General features: G+C 44.1%; 1 protein-coding gene across 1 annotated transcript; it reads right to left on the minus strand.

Annotated features, from left to right (window-relative positions):
• Window positions 1-7400: 7400 nt before the first annotated feature.
• ARRDC4 (arrestin domain containing 4) lies at window positions 7401-20803 on the minus strand. The gene is made up of 8 exons (XM_020885403.2): window positions 20358-20803; window positions 15718-15784; window positions 15130-15277; window positions 13135-13237; window positions 11936-12192; window positions 11348-11510; window positions 10551-10705; window positions 7401-10173 (listed from the first exon to the last, which is right to left on the minus strand). Exons 1-8 carry the CDS (start codon window positions 20647-20649, stop codon window positions 10117-10119), a joined length of 1242 nt encoding a protein of 413 aa, XP_020741062.1. The 5' UTR covers window positions 20650-20803; the 3' UTR covers window positions 7401-10116.
• Window positions 20804-21336: the final 533 nt, after the last annotated feature.

A 21336-nucleotide genomic window follows, 5' to 3' on the forward strand; every position in this document is an offset into this window, starting at 1 on the left:
AAACACATTAATTGCCAGTGTGTGTTAATGGAAGCAGGCAGAATGGATGCTTGCTTCTCTCTGTAATAAATATAAAATTTCCCTGGGCTTCTGAGCCTGTGTTGAGCACAAATGGATGCCTTTTATAAGAGACACTCGTTGGAGAAATTGAGGCCCTCAACCCCAACAAAACAGGTGAAAAGGAGATAGGGTGAAAGCTGCATCAGCAAGATTTCAGTAAGTGCCACACTCCTCTCACGGTTCTGTCCAAGCTGGGAGTTGGAGGGCTCCCTTTGAGCCCAGAGCACTGTGGAGTCGGCAGTGAGGACCGAGATGAAGTGTGAAGCAAGGCCGCGGGCCTATCCGTTCCTGCTTCACTCCTGCTGACAACCTATCAGCACGTGGCCCTGTGCTTAGCTGGACCTGCCCTCATTGCAATCACCCACGTGTTCAAAAACGCTTCCTCCTCCAAAACATACACCAGTCCTCTGTTCCCCGCGTACCTGCTGGCTCTGGGATTTTCCAGATAGATGCATGCATGAGAACCTATAGATAGTTGGGTGTGTCCCTCTGCCCGTCTCTCATTGAAGGGGCCACTGATGCCCATGAGTCTGGGGCAGGCGGCACCCCGGGAGCTGGGTGTCGGTTCCCTCCTGCAGCCGAGCTCTGGCTCACCCTGCTTTTCCGTGACTCTCTGGTCGCTGCGGTGCAGAGGGAGAGACCCAGCCTGACTCCGAGCTGGAGCTCACTGATGGATGCAGTTGCCTGGGAGATGGTTAGGGAACTTCTGGGGGTGGGGAAGAGCCATCCTCGGGCAAGAAGACACCCAGGAAGAGAGGCCCAAGTCAGAGCTTTAGTCTTAGAGGAGGTCAAGGCGGTGAGGAGTATGGGTCTCCCGCCCGTGCCAGCAGCCTGGTTCCAAGCTTTCACATTGAAGGTTAACAGAGAGGGAAATACACAAATCAGAAGCTAGAATTGCAGCTTTGATGGAAACTCAACCATAGACTGGGGCTCAGGAATCTGTTTTGAGGGGGTGGATTCTTACAAAACAAACTACGAAATGGCAGGAGTGGTTTTCTCTCCATTTGTTACACATCAACCTCCCTCATTCTGGGTCTGTGAAGCCTTCAGAGCTTCACAGGTGATACCAGAGCTGTGAGGATGGACTTACTCCTGGGGACCTTGGGACATTCCTGGGAGTAGGAGAGGGACTTTGGAGAGGAAGTTGAGGTAATATATTTTCAATGAGAATTAGTGCTCCTCTGCGGGCTGATGGGATCTGGGAACACCCAGGTAGAGGAGGCATGAATAAGGTATCACATTTGACCTCTTTCTTCAGAGCCAGCTGGTCAACACCTAGGAGGGCACCCTGCTGACTGCTGTCCCTCTCCTCTGTCTGGCCAGTTTAATCAGTGCCCTCTGAGCCCATCACTCAGCTTTACACTCCAGGCTAGTTTCTGGATGGTCTTTAGACAGTCTCACAACATAAATCCCCATCTCAGAAGACAAAGACTTTCCACCAGGAAGATACTGAGAAGACTGTGCCGTAGGCTCGGGGGCAAGTTGCAGGGAAGCCATCCAGACGTCCTGTGGGCACAGCGATGCCACGGCACTTAACGATGGGTCCTCCTGTGCAACAGCTTCCCAGCTCATCCCAGCAATTACCCATCAAGGTGACTACTCGGTGAGAAGGCCCAGCTCATCCTGGACCCAGGTCTCTGTTGGGGTTGCTGCAAGTGGAAGAAAAGGACCCCAAAGCTCTTGGGAAATCAGGCTCTCCTTTCTTTGAAAAGAGAGAGACAGAAAAGGAGAAGTCAGCCTAAAGAGCACCACGGCGGCCTCCGACCACGTGCATCTGTGCACAAAGCTCACAGCCTGGGAGGACGTGGGTGCAGAGATGTGACCCAAGGTCCAGACACTGGTCCTGGGAGCCCAGAGTCGGCCTCGGGCAGGCCGGGGCCTCTGCAGCTGAGCGAGGAGGAGGTGGGGAGGTGGAGTCTGGGCCAGCTGCCGGGCTGGCCTCCACGGGGGTCCCAGTCCAAAACCCAAAGCTGAGCCGCCTTGCCCTGTGTGTCTGCGGCGGACCCTCTGCTGCAGGGAGCTGTTGGGTGACAGGAGGTGCCCAGGCAGTGACTCACGAGGGGGTGCTGTGCTGTGTCCAGGCGCGCGGGTTTCTCCCCAATAACCAGGCAAGGCTAGGTGACCCACTGTGCCCTTGTGTCTGTGATTGAAGGGGTCCTGGCATGTGGGGAAAATCCCGGGCCAACAGGACAAGTTGGTCTCCCTGGATGAGGACAAGCAGCCACGGTGCAGGGCACTGAGGCTCTGGCTAGAGGGAGGGGTAGCATCTGAGATGTAACCTTTCTTCACCAAATTCAGGGGGAAAATCTCATACCCCAAACCAAAACCACCACCCAAAGGGACAATTTCATGTCAGTGAACTTATCTGATACAGGGAGCCCTCATTTCCACTGACGGCAACCACTTCTGATTTATCCCTGGGTTGAAGGAATTTCTTGTACCTTCCTCTCCCTGGTGTTGGGAGTGAGGTTCTGGGTCTCAGCTCTGCAGGCTGGGGAAGCGCTGCCTCCCAGCATGAGTCCAGTCCTACATGTGAGGCACACGGTCAGCAAGAGGCAATTGAAGAGCCAGGGGATAAACCAAGCTCAAGGCAGATTTGGGGCAGTGAGAGACATCCCAGACCCCAGTATCTGCCTCGGAGCCTGCCGCGGGACAGCTTATCTTGGAACCAGCCAGACAAGGCTGAAAGGTCAAAGACCTGGTGTCTGAGACTGGGTGAGGCTGCAAGAGAAGGTTAACATGTAGATTGCCCAGCTACCACCGGCTCAATTTTCCCCGTGAGACTTCTGTATTGCAATCCAAAACAAATCTGAGCCCATCAGGAATCCCTCTGATCAATGCAGATATCATTTAAAATATCTTCCCGTTGGCAGCAGGGATCATTCTTGTTTTATTTCTGGGAGGACAATTCTGGAGCTGGTTGGTTTAAGATGGTTTCAAGTACAACGCAACTAATTTTCTTCAAAACATCACATTTATCGGATGTGATCCTGCCACTCTCTTAGAGGAACAGCTGTTGGGTTTGCATCCCTCTGTGTTTGAGATAAGCTATCTTTTGACATCATAACAGGTTTTTGTTATGTCAGATGAGATAAGAGTGGGCGTTTGTTGCTACAGTTTCCCTTAGTACCTAGAATTCTGCATTGATTAAAATCTAAAAGTTCCATATGTTGATTTGAGGATGGAATAACAAACATTGTGATTTGCTTTTAAAGCCACAATTTTAGAAGTAGGCTCTCTTAAGGGATTTACAGGGAATCTTGGAGCTCATCCTTTTCTAAAGAAGATAAACTAGATTTTTGCTTGGTATTGTATTCCGGCTATATATACACATACTTATGTTTTAATTTAGGAAAGAGAAACAGTTGTAAAAATACTTAGTTCCTAAGCTGTTTTTCCATAATCTCAGGTCTCTTGAAACTGTTTAAACGAATCTGCATAAGGCTCTCAGATAGTGAATATTCAATGTGTAGTTTCTTACGTGTTCTCACATGGGCTCCTGGATCCTTCTGAGTTATGCCAGAGACTATTATGGTTCAGTATCAGGGTTTTGCTTTTAACTTTCCAAACTGTAGTGACATAGGGTGTGTATGAAATATGGAATTGCTTAGTTGAAAGCTTCCTTCACTCTTATCTGTTTACTGCCCACCAGTGTATCAGGACCAAAAATAAGGCTAATCCTTTGTCTTCTAGGAGAGGGATACTTGGTGATGGTAATGTGTCCTTTCTTGTGTCCCCAGATACATAAGCAATATAATTCTTGATAGCTATCTTGCCTGCAGAGGGAAGTTTCCAGGTAAGAAAGTGTGTGTGTGCGTGTGTGTGTGTGTGCACGCACGCACGCACATGAACACACATGGACACACAACATATTTTGAAGTAAGCTAACTGTAGACCATAAACCAATTTATATACGTGGGCTTCCCTGGTGGCTCAGAAGGTAAAGAGTCCTCCTGCAGTGCAGGAGACCTGGGTTTGATCTCTGGGTTGGAAGATGCCCTGGAGGAGGGCATGGCAACCCACTCCAATATTCTTGCCTGGAGAATCCCGTGGACAGAGGAGCCAGGCGGGCTACAGTCATGGGGTTGCAAGGAGTCATACATGACTGAAAACTAAGCACCGCAACTGTAGACCATAAACCTTTATACTTTATGTGCATCAACTCAATAAACCAGTCAGGACTGAATATTTGCAGTGAAAGATACTACAAATAAGCTGTCATATACCACATGCTTATCATGTGGACTCAGATGGATTCTGGTATCTAAAAGACCAAATTTAAAAAATGGACATTTTTATGTTATGATAAGGAGTGTCTATATGGAAAGTTAGCATTTTTAGAACAGTTTATATCCTTTAGTCATCAAACAGATATGGGGCTGGGGTCCCAGTGGGGAAATGGCTATAGTATCAGGAAGTAAATTTTTAAAGAAGTCTTTCCCTAGATAGTACAAGACTTGTAGAGAGATATTTGTTGTTCAGTTGCTAAGTTGTGTCTGACCCTGTAGCCCACCAGGCTCCTCTGTCCATGGGATTTCCCAGGCATGAATACTAGAGTGGATTGCCGTTTGCTTCTCCAGGGGATCTTCCCGACCCATGGATCGAACCTGTGGCTCCTGCATCGGCAGGTGGATTCTTTACCACTAAGCCATCAGGAAAGCCCCAAGAGAGGTTTTGTGAGCTCAGTCATGCCTGACTCTTCGCGGACCCATGGGCTGTGTAACCTGCCGAGATCCTCTGTCCACAGCATTTTCTGGACAAGAATCCTGGAGTGGGTCACCATTTCCTCTTCAGGCATCTGCCCAACCCAGGGATTGAACCCACATCTCTTGAGCCTCCTGCATTGACAGGCAGCTTTTTTTTTTTTATCATTAGTGCCTCCTAGGAAGCCCCAAGAGTGGTACCACGGAAATATTGTTAAATGAATTTATCAAGGGCAGTTGATGCCCTTGTGTTTTTGTATTTATGTTCACAGACTTCATGGATTTTGGCAAGCTGAGTCCCTAAGTTTGTGGAAAGCAGTACTTATGTATTTTCTGCATAAAAGGTAGTTCTCAAATGTTAAACCAAAATATTTACAAAGGTAGCCTGTGCACATATGCGTTACATATTTTCTTTGAAAATTGCAAGCAAGATGACATTTTAAGCAATAGCCAATTTGTTTCTTTTGAAATTTTGTAGGTAGCTGAAACACAAAGGAAAAAACTCTCCATGTGAGTATGTACAACTTGTATGGATCTTCAGGGTGTTATGCTGAGTGGAAAAGGCAGTTGCAAAAGGTACATATCTAAGCTAAGCATTCTCAAAATGATAAGATTACACAGATGGAGAACAGTCAGGGATTAGGGAAGCAGAGGGTGTCAGTGCCTTAGGGCAGCCCAAGGGAGTTTCCTTGTGGTGATGAAGTTCTTTATCTTGATTTGTAGTGGTAATATAAACCTCAACATAGAATTATATACAAAACCAAAAATAAAATATGCATACATCACTGCAGATGGCAATTGCAGCCATGAAATTAAAAGACGCTTACTTCTTGGAAGGAAAGTTATGATCAACCTAGACAACATATTAAAAAGCAGAGACATTACTTTGTCAATAAAGGTTCATCTAGTCAAGGCTATGGTTTTTCCAGTGGTCATGTATGGATGTGAGAGTTGGACTGTGAAGAAAGCTGAGTGCCAAAGAATTGATGCTTTTGAACTGTGGTGTTGGAGAAGACTCTTGAGAGTCCCTTGGACTGCAAGGAGATCCAACCAGTCCATCCTAAAGGAGATCAGTCCTGGGTGTTCACTGGAAGGACTGATGTTGAAGCTGAAACTCCAAGATTTTGGCCACCTGATGCGAAGAGCTGACTCATTTGAAAAGACCCTGATGCTGGGAAAGACTGAAGGCAGGAGAAGGGGACGACAGAGGATGAGATGGTTCGATGGCATCAACTCAATGGACATGGGTTTGGGTAAACTCTGGGTGCTGGTGATGGACAGGGAGGCCTGGTGTGCTTCAGTTCACGGGGTTGCAAAGAGCCGGACACGACTGAGCAACTGAACTGACTGATACGTGCCCGAGAACAATGAGTGCATCAAAAACTGGTGAAATCCAAAGGCGGCCTGAACTCTCACCCTCAGTTACCGTCAATGTCAATTTCCTGATAAGGTTATAGTTACCGGTGGGGGCGTCTGGGTGATGGGCACACAGGCTCTCTCTGTAGTGGTAATGCAACTTTTTGTGAGCCTATAATTATTTCAAATTATAAAGTTAGCCTCAAATGCCTCTGCTGAAGAAAGGATTCCAGCTACCAATTAAAAGTACTTAAGAAGCGATTTAGTCAAAGACTGGTATCCTTTCAGGACACAGGTCTTTAGATATAAATGCTGAGACTCCTCATTTAGTATATGCTTGGTAGTACCCAGGTCTGTAAGTTTTAAACTGTGTAATTTAAAGCAATTGCTGTTTCCATAACATCTATCAAAGTTGTAGAATCAGGAAGTTTTAAGAGTGAGCAGGAATCTTACAGAGAATGTAGGCCAAATTTTCAGGTTACACCTTTGGGTTTTGGTATTCCCATTTTTAATCTGTACGTTATGTCCTAGACTGCAATGCCCTGCCTCGTCCTAAATTTTATAACCCACAACTTTACAAAATAAATGACAGCAACTTTAATGGTGATCTTATAAAATTTTCCTCGATATTTAGTGCATGAGACAAACCTCAATTTATGGCTGACTGCAGATGTGGATGCAGAAGGGACCCATTTAACACCATCTCACACACTATAAACACTTGCAGAGTCAATCATCTGGGTTTATGTTTGCCACTTACCTAAGCTTTATAATTTTCCAGGACAGAGGGTCAAGGCAGTTTTCTGAGGTGACACATTGTTACATATTCTCTGTACAGACGCATGACTTCTGTCCCTTTGCGTACATATGTGGAGAGAGGAGGCTACTGAGACCTACCTAGCAGGTCTGCCACCAGACCTACTAAATTAATCCTGGAAAGATTCTGGCCAAACAAACATGACAACTCGGGCAACTTTAAAGCAGCAGTCATTATCATTTGGGAAAAAATGGAGATAATGCTCTCTCAATGGCCAATATAGCTTAAGCTTAATCTTTCACATCAACTCTTTTTCCTGGAATGCTAAAAACTGATTACCCTTTGGGGAAACTGAGGCCACCAGAGAAACAGGCTCAGAATGCACCAGGGTTGTGTCTGGCCTGAAGACAGCACACATCTACAGAAGGATCTTAGCAGTAACACTCTGTATCATGGTGTTGATTTCCCTTAAGTCTGTAACAACTTGAGTCATAGTCTTACAAAAACAAAACAAGACTAGTAACTCACAGCATCAGTGGAATCATTTTATTAACAAAAGGAACCCATGGGGTTCAGACAAGAGTACAAAATACATTTTTTTTTTCTTGTGGGTTAAATTGTTACATTTTTATAATAAAAATAAAAGGCTTTGATAGTTAACTTATCAAAAACATAACCCCTGCCTATTGAGTTTCTTATTGTGCAAAACAAAACATGAAAGTTCTGCCCATGGAAGAATTTTGTAGCCAAAAGATGCACATTCGCAATTTCAAAAATTTTGCATCAAAAAGAAAATTCTAAGGCCACGGTTTCTTTGCAAACGAAACAAGAGAAGAATAAACAAGCAAATAGCAGCTAAATTTTTATCGTCATTCCCAAGTATTTTCTATTCCAATGTAGAATCTTCTACATTCATCAAATAACTTCTTGATTATAAAAAGGTATGCAGTTTCAACCTACTGCTTAAGGTCAGATATACCAATATCAATTCAATAAGGCAAATCATACCTTTTAGCTATTCTCGTGCTAGAAAATCAGCTCTGTTTTAATTTGATGGGTGCACTTTATGATTTCTTTAAAAAAGGTGGCAAGACAATCCAAGTGAAGACCCTAGTAAGCAGCTGCCTTTCTACCTTCAGTCAGATAATTAAACTTTCTCTTTCTCTGTACAATTTTGTTGTTTCTTTCACTGTGTTTTGGTATCATGGAGATGGACAACGTCTTGATAAAACATGTAAACTGTAATTTAGAGGTCAAGAAATAGCTGATGATCTTTTTTTAAAGTACAAATAAAACTGATGAGACAACGCATCAGACAACGTTGTGTGTAAATTACTTACACACGAAAACAAAGCAAAATAAAAGATTATCAAAAAACCAAAGGAAGGAGTAATAATTCATGACAATTTCAGTATTGCAATTATTGGGAGAACAGCTTGCACTGTGATTTTCAACAGGGGCTTACAATGGAAGAACGGCTTAAGATGCTTACGTGATTACAGAGAAGAGAGGTATGCCCAGAAGGATTAAAAGTGTACATTTGCCTAATGTTTATATAAAAATCCCTGATCAAATGTCCATCTAATTTTTACATACAAAATTTAACCTTAGGACTTTTCTAACTGAGTATACTGCTCGAAAGAAAAGCTAATCGTTCAGTTGAGTGAAGTATAGTATTTGGCATGGGAAGCACCAGGGTTTCTAGATAAACCCTTAGGACATAGAGAAAACCAAAGCACTGGGCTGGTCCAAAAGGTCTATCATGGGGATCCCTACCTCCCTTCCACTCAGCATGCAGAAATACTCTTCAGCTCACGAAACCAACAGATTAAAGTAGAAACAAGTGAACGTTTGATTGACTAGGAGGTGAGAGAGGGACATAAAAACACTGCTCAGACTTTTAGCAGCAACACAATCTTGTTGGTCTGAATATCCTGAGGTTAAAGGATAATAAAATATTGCACCAAAATGATTAAAAAAAAAAAATCACAGTTTAAACAGAATTACTAAAGAAGTGGAATAACAATGGACAACACAGTGACTGCCATCGTATCAGTACACTTATGTCTCTTGAGAGGAATTAACTTTATGACTTAAAAAAAAAAATGGTATTTCTGCCTTCTTGATTTTACATTAACTTGAAATACCCTTTGGTATATACATACTAACCTTCATCTAATGCTAACCTTACAAGTTTAGTCCAGTTTCAGGTTTGGGGATAGGAGACTGCTTGCTATAGACAAATAAGCAGAAACTCCAGAGAAGACTTCTCAGGCCTGGAGCTTTAAACCGAATCGGATTCTGATAACACCGTTAGAGGTAGGTAAGAAAAGGCCTTTTTCCCCCCACTGTGCAGTTATCAATGCATCCTAAGGATACAAGCTTTTTTGTTTTTTTAACCCTTTTTAAAATATGCTCCTAGGTAATTAAGACATGAGGAAAATCAAACACATACCCTGCTAAAGTACTTAAAGGGGGTTAAGAAGTGGCAACTTCAACAAAATGTGTTCTCAAGTTGAAATGCACCTTTCCCCTTTCAACTGACAAGCCTTTCAAGGAACTCATTCTTGGTTTCATAATACTGTAGAGCCAATTTATAAACTACTTCTTAGACTATCCTAAAAGAGTGAAAACTGTACTTCATTAGTACCTCCAAAGATCCTCACCTCAGAAAAGGATTCTTTTAAGGACCTGCAGTCCTATCGACTATGGTAAGAAACCAGGACGACCCTGACACAGGAGGGTCTCGCTTCGTATTTAGAGTGGGCCCCTTTCCTGCTCATGCACATTCTTGTGCGGCTACATTCTCTAAAGTCAAGTCTCCTCCCAATACGTCCACATTGCCTCAAAGCTTAAGATACAGATGCTTCACTTCGAGAAAACCTTCTAAAGACATGCTCACAGTGTTTCCACTCTTCACAGGCACGTTTCTTTCTCCTGGGTTGACATAGGCACCCCTTCAACTTACTCTATCACCATCTGGACTTTCAGTACATTCTGAGACTTTTCACATCATATCTTCATCCCATTGTTCAAAGGGGACACAAAACCACATCACAAACTTGCGCAACAATCCTATCGGCCCACTGGAAAGTTCTTGTCACATTTTAAAAATTTCTTCCACCTTCGGTCTTGACGTTATGTTCTTAAGCTAATCTTCCCTCCCTATTCCCCAAAAAGGCAGGGGGAAAGAACCGGCATTCTAACTTGATGATGAACACAGTGATTCCTGAAACACGTTCAAAGAATGAAGGAAACAGGCTGGGTCTCTTCTACGTCACTAGGATGTGGATCAACCTGCAAGAATGAGCAGACCAAGGTTACTACTGTGATGTTCTTTAACACAGCTAGAGAATCTATTTCTAATTACATGATGATAGTTAAGCCAAGCTGCTTAAAGCTACTATTAAGAAGTCCCAAAGACTTCCAAATTCTAAGAATACTATTAAGTTCTCTATATTCCGGGTCCTTAAAGGCAATTCATGGTACTTTACATGCATGCTAGAGAGTACCAAGAAAATACTGCAAAATATGGTAAATGGACCAGTGATAATCTATCATCATCATCATACAAAATTGTCATATGTGTCTTTTAATAACTGGGACTCAACAACGGACAAAAGATTATTTACAAACAGAAAAACACAAACCTAGTTTTCTTTTAATGTGTTTACCTCTGAATAAAGTGGCGGAGGCTGAAATCGGAATTCCTGGATGCAGGCAAACACAGGACAGCATGACTCTCCCTCACAATTAGGGGGCTGAGGGTAAGGAGGAACGTGTCTAGAGAATTCTTCCTCTGACACCACGTCTGCATAATTTGGTGGTGCTGAAAAAAAACAAACCAAACAAACAAAAAAACAGTTGGATCTAAGAAATTCCCAGGCAGAAATTAATTACATTAATGTCTTCTGAACTCTGATAAAAATAAGATATTTAGCTTAATTTGAGAATAAACAAATGGTATTCTTCCCTCTAATCGGGAAGCTTTCATGCCCATTACAACAAAAAATATTCAGTAGATTCTTCTTTTATTAAGTACTACTAACACCGATACTATTCTACTCTTTTGAGTTGTGTACATTACAGTCTAGGTGAAGAAAAAAAAAAACAAATCATGAAATGTGACTACAAAAAATACCTACATAACAAACCATACTCTGATTATTTTTCATTATTTAACTATTATAAACAGGAGTCGGGAGATGTGGATGGTATTTCTGCACGTGCCATTGGGAATTCTGTGTCTTGGGTAGGCTAAACTCTTTAAGTCCCTGCCTAGAATAATGGTTGCTGAGTTTTAGTAATAAAAAGAGTGAGGACAGTCATAGTGGCAGTGGTGATTATCATCTGAGCACCTTCTATCTCATCCGTGCTGCTCTTACGTACTCTGTATGTATGACTTCATTATGAAAGAAACTCAAATGTACTCTGTGTGACTTCATCATGAAAGAACCTCAAAACACCTTACCTTCGGGCTGTTCCGGCAGAGTCAGTGTCAACCAGCTCATATCCATAATGAACTGGCTGGCAACGCTGGAGTTTCTGCTGCCAAAACCATTGTATGGAACTGTGCCAATCACTAAGGGCAGCTCGAGCATCAACTTTTTAGCACCAGGAATGTGAATATACACCTAATATGCCAAAAACCAAAACAACAAGAGAGAGAGAGGCACAGATGTAAGTGAAGGCTCAGAGTGAGTAGCCCGATTATTTTTTCATAAAAAAGCTCCTTTTGTCTGCTACTATTGCCGACAAACCGCAAACTGTCCTGACAGAATAAAGTGCGCACGGTGAATGAAAAGCCCACCAAATACAGAGCGCACTCTGCGCTGGAGAACCGTGACCTGGACACCATCACTGTCACACAAAACCACAGGAAGCTGAGGACTCATCTTCACCGCAACGAGCGGCCCTGACGGCAGCTCCCCTCGGGGGCTAGTTTTTGATGGAAACCAGAGGCGACCCCGCGTCACTGTTTGCTGCGACGCCTCTCGGGGCACAGCGCCTGGCGCGGCTCCCCGCCACGTGCCTTACACCTCCCCGAGCGCCGACTCACGGCTAAGGAGTAGTCCACTCGGATGATGCAGCAGTCCAGGATGGACGGGGTCACGGGCGGGATCTTGAGGGTCTTCCCGTTCCAGGTGTCGGCGCTCCCGGAGGCGATGTGGTTCCCGCGCACGTTGGCCACCATGAGCCGCACCGTCTTTGTCTTCCCGCTGGCCAGGTATGTCTGAGTCTGGAAAATGGCAGCTTTGGGAACAATCAGGCGCGAGGAGCAATTCTCTATTTCTGCATAGATCGGAATAGCTTCTCCTAAAAAGAAAACATAAACACCTTCAGAGACTCTTCAGGAAGTTCTCACCGCAGTGGAACAGAGCTCCCTGACGGAAGCTGAAATGTAGCAACGTGACTTTAAGAAATTGAGAAGCCTCATGGAAAAATCTGAGTCAGAGAAAAGAAAATTCACTGCGTTGTGCAGATAACATTTTCTAATTATTGCATGATTCACTTTTCTAATGTAGCAGTATTAGGCTACCAGTTCTAAAGACCTATAAATGACCATGATCTATAAAAATTGAGAGAAAATATACAAATAAATGATTTAGTACTATCTTAAGTACCAAGATCATCAATGCTTAACAAAATCTGCCCACAAAAAGAACAAGGTTTGCATTTTAGGAACTGATGTTAAGCAATGGATGGCGTAAACAAGTTTCACACCCACATTACACATCCACTGTCATACTATCCCATACCACCCCCATCTCCAACAAGCCAGAACCCAGGGGCAGGGCCAAATCCACTGGATGGGAATGGGCCTTGCACAGAGGGTTGTTCTGGGATCAGTCTGACTGTTAGCAGTGTCAACGTTCTACGTTTCGGCCCTGCGTGGACAATTCCCAGCCTGGAGTCAGAATGCCTACCAGTATTTCATACAGCAGCAGCTCTCTTCCAAGCAACACTGCTTGGAATATTCTTCTGAAACATTAAAATAAATGCTGGCATCTTCCCATGCTGGTGTTACTCTTAGTTATGAACGTACCAGGACTGAAGTCAGAAATATTAGGACTGTTGGGATCTACTCATCTATTTACAAATATTTAAATATCAATGATTTATACTAGGACCGGAAAATTGTATTACTCATGTTTTAAAATAGTACATATTTCATTAATCACAAAACATACTATTAAAAATTACTTCCCACTAGCAATTAATGAATCTTGCATTTTGAATTTTAGACAGTTTGCTTACCATTGCAGTATCCCTTTCTTTCAATTTTGGCACTCAGCGAGACTGGACCAGAAGTGAAAAACCAACAGCCAACCATTTTCTCTTGAGTTTTCAATACAGGGGTCTTTAAAAGTTCAAATAATAAAATTACTTAAATTGATCTAGAAAATTCATACAACTTATGCCATTTTTTAAAATAAAATAGTTGTGTAAAAAAAAAGTCTTCCAAAAAACAAATCAACCTTTTTTATCTTCCTGTGACATTTTATGCAACATACTGAAAGAAAGCATTAAAAATCACTCCATTTTCAGGAAAACTAAGTGATCTTTCAGATTTAAACTAGGACCTATTTTATTCTATATTTTCATTGTGTTTCTGGGAAATGATACATCATCCTTTAAAAAAGCAATCAGAACCTAACTGTAGCAGTACCTATTAACATGATAGAACTACCTTTTCTAAAAAAAAGACTTTAGGTGTAGATCAGGAGAAGAAGAAACGGCATACAAATCAATAATCAGAATGTTCTATTTGTCTTGGCGTTTAAAATGTTGAATAAGCAAACAGGCTTTTGTCCTTCAAATGCATTATTAGGCAGAAATTTCAAGTGTTCTTCGAATGATTTGGGGCTTTTGTGTTATATGACAGTACAACAGACCAATGTAATGGATCTAAAGGATTATTAAACTCACCACCCACTTTCTATTCTATATCAGCAAAAGAAACAACACAAGGTTTAAAACACTCAAGTTTATAAGAGGCACAAGCCAAAATTCACTGTAAAACCCAAACCTGCAATATATAGCTTTTTAATTGTTGAAGGATAGTAAAGGATAATTAGCATCTCTTTTTCCAAAAAAAAAAAAACACTTTAAATTATTTTCCACAAAGCCTCCATAAATAAATTAGAATTAGTTAACCACCCAATTCTAAGTAGTTTTTAAAAACAGAAGGCAGTTATTAGCATCATCAATTTTCAAAATAGGTGTTGAACAGGTGATAAGTCACAGCTGGGTCAGGCTATTGCATGATTTTGGCTGAAAGGGATCATGCAGCTAGGGCTTATCTGTTACATTTTCATAATTTCATAACAGAGTAAATTCTATTTTATTTTTGTGTGAAAATACAGTTAAGCAACTTCTCACTCCTGTTTTTTTTTCCCCCTGATCTTTAAAAACAATGGCTAGAAAGAGGAAACCTCCCGTACTAAAAATACATCTCTGCAACATCAGCATCATGATGGAAAGTTTAAATTATTAAGTAAAAAAAAAATCATTCATTCATATTTAAATGAAGAACCATTAGGTCCTTACTAGCTATCATGAAAGTACAAGGTATAATTTTATATTATTTTGATAATATGGGTCTAGATAAAAGAATCTACCTCATTAGCTCCCATCTTGCCTATTCTGTTGTTACTTACAGCCTGATCTTTCTTATCAGCCTACAGTATTTCTGGTGATTATTAGAAGTTCAATGCTTTAATGCAGCCAAATCTGTCATAAGGAAATGAGAAGTGAAAGGAAGTCCAGAGCAGCTGCACATCCTCACTTAGCGTTAGAAAATGACATGCAAAATGCACGGAGACACAGCATAATGGCCTGAGCGTCAATAACAGGCTGAGCGTGATTAGTACTCTTCCGTAATTACTGTTCCTCACCCTGCTATTAGGGAAGAGTTTAGAATACCACAGCCCTGTGACTGTGGCTGCTCTGGGAAAAGTAACTACTCTGTGTGTGCGCATTATTATTATTAAGCCTTATTAATGCATTTCGAGCCCATGTAACTTTTTGGCAAAAGAAGCCCTGAATAACAGCGACACAATCAAGAGTATTACCGCACACAATTTGTAATTTGCCCGACTTAGAATCACGTATTTGTAGTGAATGCATAAGGGTTATAAGATTACATCAAAAAGTGACAAGACAGGCGGCCACTAGACTTGCTAAATGCAGGGACAATGGCTGAAAGCAAAGAGGAAGAGGGACAGGGGACGGGAAGGGGGAAGAACGTACTAGTAATGCTGGTGTGTTGACATCGATGTGGCTGACGACCTGGAGTTCCCGCTTAACGCTCTGATCAGGTGCCTGGGGTCGCTCCAAAACCGCCCTCACACAGTACTGAATGCTTCCATATTTCCCAGTGAAGGAGGTTACCAGAGGTCTGAAAGAAACCAAAGATGTGATTTTTAAAGTTTCTTTTTCAGTTTAGGGGAAAGCTCTTAAGAGTGTTGTAGTGGTGGTTTTTAGTCACTCAGCTGTGACTCTTTGTGACCCCATGGACTGTAACCTGCCAGGCTCCTCTATCCATGGGATTTTCTGGAGTGGGTTGCCATTTCCTTCCCTAGAGGATCTTCCCCGCCCAGGGATCAAACCTGTGTTTTCTGCTTGGCAGGAAGATTCTTTACCACTTATCCACGTGGGAAACCCCTTAAATTAAGTGTCAGTTTTGCTTAAAAAAAGAAAGGTGAAAGGGGTGGGTTCTATCAGGGGTTAGTTAGGATAAATATTTACACCTGAGTGTTAGAAGGTACTCAGTACTCATACAATGTACAGACATATTCCAGGGAAAGAAAACCCCCAAAGCTACACAGTTTCACTTACTCAGATGGAAGCTGAAAACTAAATGGAAATTCATGTTTTCCAGGCTGCAGTAAGAGGATGCCTTCCCCTAAAAAAGACAATATATTTTAAGTTTCATATTAGATCAATAATTTTCAGTGTAAACCATAATTTTTTTAAAAGGGAGGTTTTTCTGGCTGTACCACTGCATACACTTCAGAAAGTACATTAACCTGAGATTTAGAGAATTACTGATTAATTTTGAATCAACTTTTACCAAATTCAATCAGTTTCAAATCACATATATATGTGTATATAGTATACTATTAACCTGAGATACAAATATTAAATAGGACTGAAAACTAATTTAGAAAAAAAATAAATCTACTTATTTTAGGTATACCACGAAAATCAGACAAGGTACTTTTTGGGCAGAGCTGGAAAAGGAGGTGAAAAATTTCCTTGGCGTGTTATGAATATTGGGTATAATACTTAATAGCTAATTCAACAGGGCCAGTTACTAGGCAGGAATCACTACTGATCAATCGAGAATGTTGCTTCACTTGGGATAGAGAGGTGCAGATGGCGAAGAATGGCCACAACTCCTTTCTCCTGCTGTGGGGTCAGCCGGCCCCATTGCAGTCAAACAGAAGCTTGTCCCTGACCGTGAGAAAGCTGGGAGGCAGGCTGTGGATGGGCCAAGCAAGGCCAGAGGCACTACGGGCGCACCAGCTGAGTGCACAGACTCCTGGTCAGCTTCAAAGCCAATGCCAGGGACGTCAGTGTTGGCTGGGTGGCCCCCCAGAGAGACCTGTACACGTTCTCTTCCTTATGCGTGCACAGATCCAAGCACAGAACTAAATCCCCCCAAGGGTGGGCTGACTGAGCACTTTCTCTGAGATCTGCCTGGTCAGCTGATACTAAAATGGAGATTTCTATTGTAGCCATTCATAAAAGAAATTTTAAAGGCAAGAAATCACTAGTGAAATGGGATAATTTTTTACTTAGTTAATAGGTCTTAGAACTTAAAAGTCTTAGCCCCTCATCAATTAATATTTCAACCCTGTACTTTTCAAAGTTAAAAGTGTTAAGTCACTTGGTCATGTCTGACTCTTTGCCACCCTCTGGACTGTGGCCTGCCAGGCTCTTCTGTTCATGGGATTCTCCAAGCAGGAATACTGGAATGGGTAGCCATCCCCTTCTCCAGGGGATCTTCCTGACCCAGGGATCAAGCCTGGGACTCCTGCACTGAAGGCAGATTCTTCACCATCCGAGCCACCAGAGGCCCTTCTCCCTTCCGACCTTGTACTTTTAGAAAAAGGGAATGCATTATTGGCTCATTAAATCTCCTAAATCTATCTCCGATTTTCAATGTGTGATATATTAGGGGGAAAAAAATCCTAACAGCATTTGCCACTTACGGTCATTCAAACAGAAATACTCAACAGGTGGTTAACTTGGAGGATAAGCCACAGGGACAAGTTAAATGACATGCTAAATGACAGTGACAGAGTTAGGCCCAGGGCTCAGGTGTGTCCGGGGCCACCCCACAAGCCCCAGCACTGGAAGGCGGGAAAGCCGCTCCACTCTCTAACTATCAAGCACTGGGCTTGAGGAATCCCGATACTCCTGAGAGCTGGGCTAAAGTTCCAATTTGTAATCATCAGATAACTGAAGATGACAAAGTACTTAGAATGTTTAAAGATGTGGATTTCATTATGTCCAAAATTTACAGTGATTGTCAGGTACAAAGCTGATACAAAGCTAAGTAACTTCAACCTCCAAATAGACCTTGGGAGGAAAGATGGCTAAGACACTTGTATGCAAATAATGACCCTAGGATGCCAAGTCTATTGGTGGTGGTTGGGGGTGGGGTGGGGCTAGCATCTTTAGAACCATCTGGGCAGTTGATGTAAGGGGCTGGCATGGAGACAAGGGTTAGGTGAAGGGAAGGGCATAGCGGGCAAGTGTGAAGAACAGAGTTGTGCAGGACATTGGAAGAGGATGAGAGAGAGATGAAGTTCTCTCTTCAGAGAAAAAACAAATAGGACCCAGAATATTTAAAATGACTTTGAACTACCTCAAAACATAAAGAGGGAAAGAAAAGTGTTCAGAAAGTTGGGTAGCTCAGCTGGTCTCCTGCCTGTAATGCAGGAGACCCTGGTTCAACACCTGGGTTGGGAAGTTCCACTGGAGAAGGGATAGGCTACCCACTCCAGTATTCTGGGGCTTCCCTGGTGCCTCAGACAGTAAACAATCTGCCCACATTGCAGGACACCTGGGTTCAATCCCTGGGTTGGGAAGATTCCCCTGGAGGAGGGCATGGCAACCCATTCCAGTATTCTTTCCTGGAGAATCTCCAAAGGACAGAGGAGCCTGGCAGGACACACTCCATGTGTCCATGGGGTCACAAAGAGTTGGACACGACTGAGTGACTAAGGGCACAGCACAGCGTTGGAATAAAATCTTTGCTTGCTTTCTTCTTCTTTATTAATTTTTAATTAAGAAGGTCTATAAACTGAATCATGTGTCCATTTCTGCTCTCAAGGTTTATTATCTTTGCCTTATGCAATGAGACCTACAATGTCACAAGATGCTTCATTCACTCATGGTTCCTCAGCCCAAGCTCATAATTCAGGGCACTGGTTGAGTCCTGGGAGCTACCAGACCAATACAAGAGGCAGAGCCTGGAGCTCAAAGGTTGAGGAATATACACAAGGTCATCCTCCTGGTGTGCTGCCAACACTTGAAACCAGCTCTCTGATGTGTCTTGTTTTTCTACCACTATTACTGATAAAAATATGAAGAAAATCAACCACCAAGACAGAAAATAGGTAGATTAACAAGGCCAACAAATTATCCAGTAGATTTTTTGAAAACACATCCCATAGCCTAATTTCTAAAAATCTCTTCAAGTGACTGAAATTCAGCTAGATTTGGAAATTAAACAAACCTAAGAATCTATAGCTATATAATGTTGCTAACTTCTCCCAGGATATAGATAGTAGGAGTTTTTTGTTTTTTTTTCTCCATGAAGTCAACTAAAATAGACTTATGATTTCACTTTTCGCCAGTGTTTGTAATGGTATGTTCTAAAACAAGCTAAGATTTTTCAGGTTGTCTAGAATGAACCATTCTATTTTATCAGAATGACAAAAAAATCTGACTTGTGAATCAGAACACTATTTGATAGTCCATATTTTACCAAAGTGTTTTTCCCACTGCAAATCTAACTTCTATTAATCTTACATCTATTTACTCAGTAGTTATGGGCACAGAGATCCAGGCAGTTTAAAGTCCTGGACAAAAACTCAGTAGTTATGGACACAGAGAGTCTAAAGTCCTGGACAAAAAACAATTACTTCCCTCTTCCATTGCCCTTGACTCCAGTCAGCCATCTTGAAAATCTGTGTTGTCTGTTACCTTTGGGGAAGGCCTGTGTGGATTGATTCTGGAAACCATACTGATGAAAGGGCATAAAGCAAGAAAGAACTGTCACCTAACATACTGCATTTATTAATCCCAGAGAGGACTTTGGTTCACATGTGCTTTCCTCACTGAAGTTTTTGGAATTAGTTGATTCTCACAAACCTTGAGGATTTAACTGTTAACAGTCTACTGTTCCATAGCAGGACAAGGAAAAACTGCATTTACTGTTGATTTTTGTATAATACATAGCAAAGGGTAAACACTGATACACTGCATTTTACTCTTCAAGGGCGGAGAGTCTACATCACTGTTTCATTTTACAGATAAATGCCGAAGCTGATGAGGCAGAAAGGTAAAACAGTTTAAAGGAGCTCCTCAACTAAAAGAAGACTAAGACTCACTGTCCCTGGTATTTTAAGGGAATCTATTTTTGCACCGAACATTGATGGAATCCACGCTGTGAATTTCCAGAAGTACATGGGTACTTCTGGAAAATCCTACACTATTAACGACTTCACAAGCAGGGTCATCATTCCTCCACAAACTCTCTCAGTGGCCAGATCCCGTTGTCACTCAAGGTTTAAATGGGGTGCAAGGAAGGAAGAAGATGCAAAGAGAACAAAAAGAAGCGAAGGATAAAGACAAAGGTAGAACTCTTAAACCCGCTCCCCAAAAGGGGGGAATCCAAGGATGACGGATCAAGTCAAAAAGCACTTCCTTTGAACTCCTAATGCTCAGGGAACGACTTCCCTCCTCCTAAGATCTGAGCTTTTTGCTAACTCATCATGAAGCAAGAAGGATGCGAGTTGTGGGGGTTGATGGCGGGGCAGGGGGAACGCAGGTGAAGGGAAGGCCCGTAAAACACCGGGCACATCAGGACAGACTCTGGTTCTGCCCTCCATTCCTTAGGCCACAAGGAACAAGACCTAGAGCCCCAGATCCTTGGTTCCCATGGCAACGGCTCACTCCCACAGCCTGCCTAGGCTGTCCTGGGACCCCGAAGCAGCTCAGCGGCCAGCGAGGCAGGGGCGGGGCGCCAGGTGGAGAGCAGCACCGTCTCCCCGGGGTTGGGAGGTGGGGGTGCGCAGGCATTGTTGCCCTCCCGTCACAACCCCAAGGGGATGCTGGGCCACCCCGCGAGCGGACCCCACCCCCAGAAACCTCCCCTTCAGCACCCTGACCGGCGGGTGTCCCCCGGAGCACTCCTTCCCCGTCCCCCCCGGCCCCTCTCCCAGGCCGGGGTCGGCGCTCACCGGCCGGGGGCTCGCGCAGGCTGAGGCGCACGTTGAGGTACTCCACCTCCGAGGAGGCCGCCGGGGCAGCGGCACCGGCGCTCGGGCCCCAGGCGGCGGTCGCACGGCCCTGGGCCTCCAGGCGCAGCGCGCGCAGGGCCACCGGCTCGGCCGCCTCCAGCAGCACGTGTCCAGCCACGGTCTCGCCGCTCGAGTAGCAGCCCTTGCGCTCGTCTTCGAACACCAGACCCAGGCTCTTCACGCGGCCCTCGAAGCCCGCCGCCGCCGTCGCGGACCCCGCCTCGCCGCCCATCCTGCCGGGCGACGCGGCCGCGCCGAGGCGGTCGGCAGCGGCCCGGAGCCGGGGTCACGAGCCGAGCGGCGCCGCTGTCACGGGCGCCAGGCGCACGCCGAGGGCCCCCGCGGCCGCCCTGCGCTGCCCAGTGGAGCCACGGCGCGCCGTAGGGCCTGTCGCTTTAACAAACCCAGCTGGCGAAGGCGAGGGGCCGGGACAGCCCACCCCCGGCGCGCGCCCATAGGCCGGCTGGGAGCCCCGCGACGTGCCGATTGGTTGTAAAGGGCTACTGAGTCATTTCATTGGCGCCCCCGCGCACGGGCTGGCGCAGGCCGGCAGTGCGTGATCAAGGAGTGGTGACCAATCAGGGTACGCAAGGGTGCACGTGCACAGGCCGCTTATTGGCTGGGACACGGCACGGTCCTGGGGCCCTGACCAATAGAGAGGCGGTGCGCCCATGTGGACAGCTAGTGGGAAACAATATTTGTTAGGGAGGGGGCGGAAACAGGAATCTCCGGCTTTTCGCGTGTCAGCCGTTCCCATGGTTACAGGTGGAGGCGGGGTTTCTAGTAGCCTGGGCTTACCGGGATTCACACTGGGACGTGAGGTGGTGGCTGCAAAGGGCTTGTGATTCTGGTTGCATCTGTATTACTTAAGAGGTTGTACGTGTCCTGGAAAAACGAACTCAACAATATATCTTTGTGA

Source organism: Odocoileus virginianus, chromosome 16 (genome assembly GCF_023699985.2).
Source record: "Odocoileus virginianus isolate 20LAN1187 ecotype Illinois chromosome 16, Ovbor_1.2, whole genome shotgun sequence".
NCBI classification, from domain to species: Eukaryota; Metazoa; Chordata; class Mammalia; order Artiodactyla; family Cervidae; genus Odocoileus; species Odocoileus virginianus.

Coding starts and splice junctions, on each gene's coding strand:
- ARRDC4 (XM_020885403.2), bottom strand. CDS start 20,649: ATGGGCGGCGAGGCGGGGTCCGCGACGGCGGCGGCGGGCTTCGAGGGC. Junction 11,511..11,935: donor GAGTGGACTACTCCTTAGCC/GTGAGTCGGCGC, acceptor TTGGCATATTAG/GTGTATATTCACATTCCTGG. Junction 10,706..11,347: donor TCTGCCGGAACAGCCCGAAG/GTAAGGTGTTTT, acceptor GTTTTTTTTCAG/CACCACCAAATTATGCAGAC.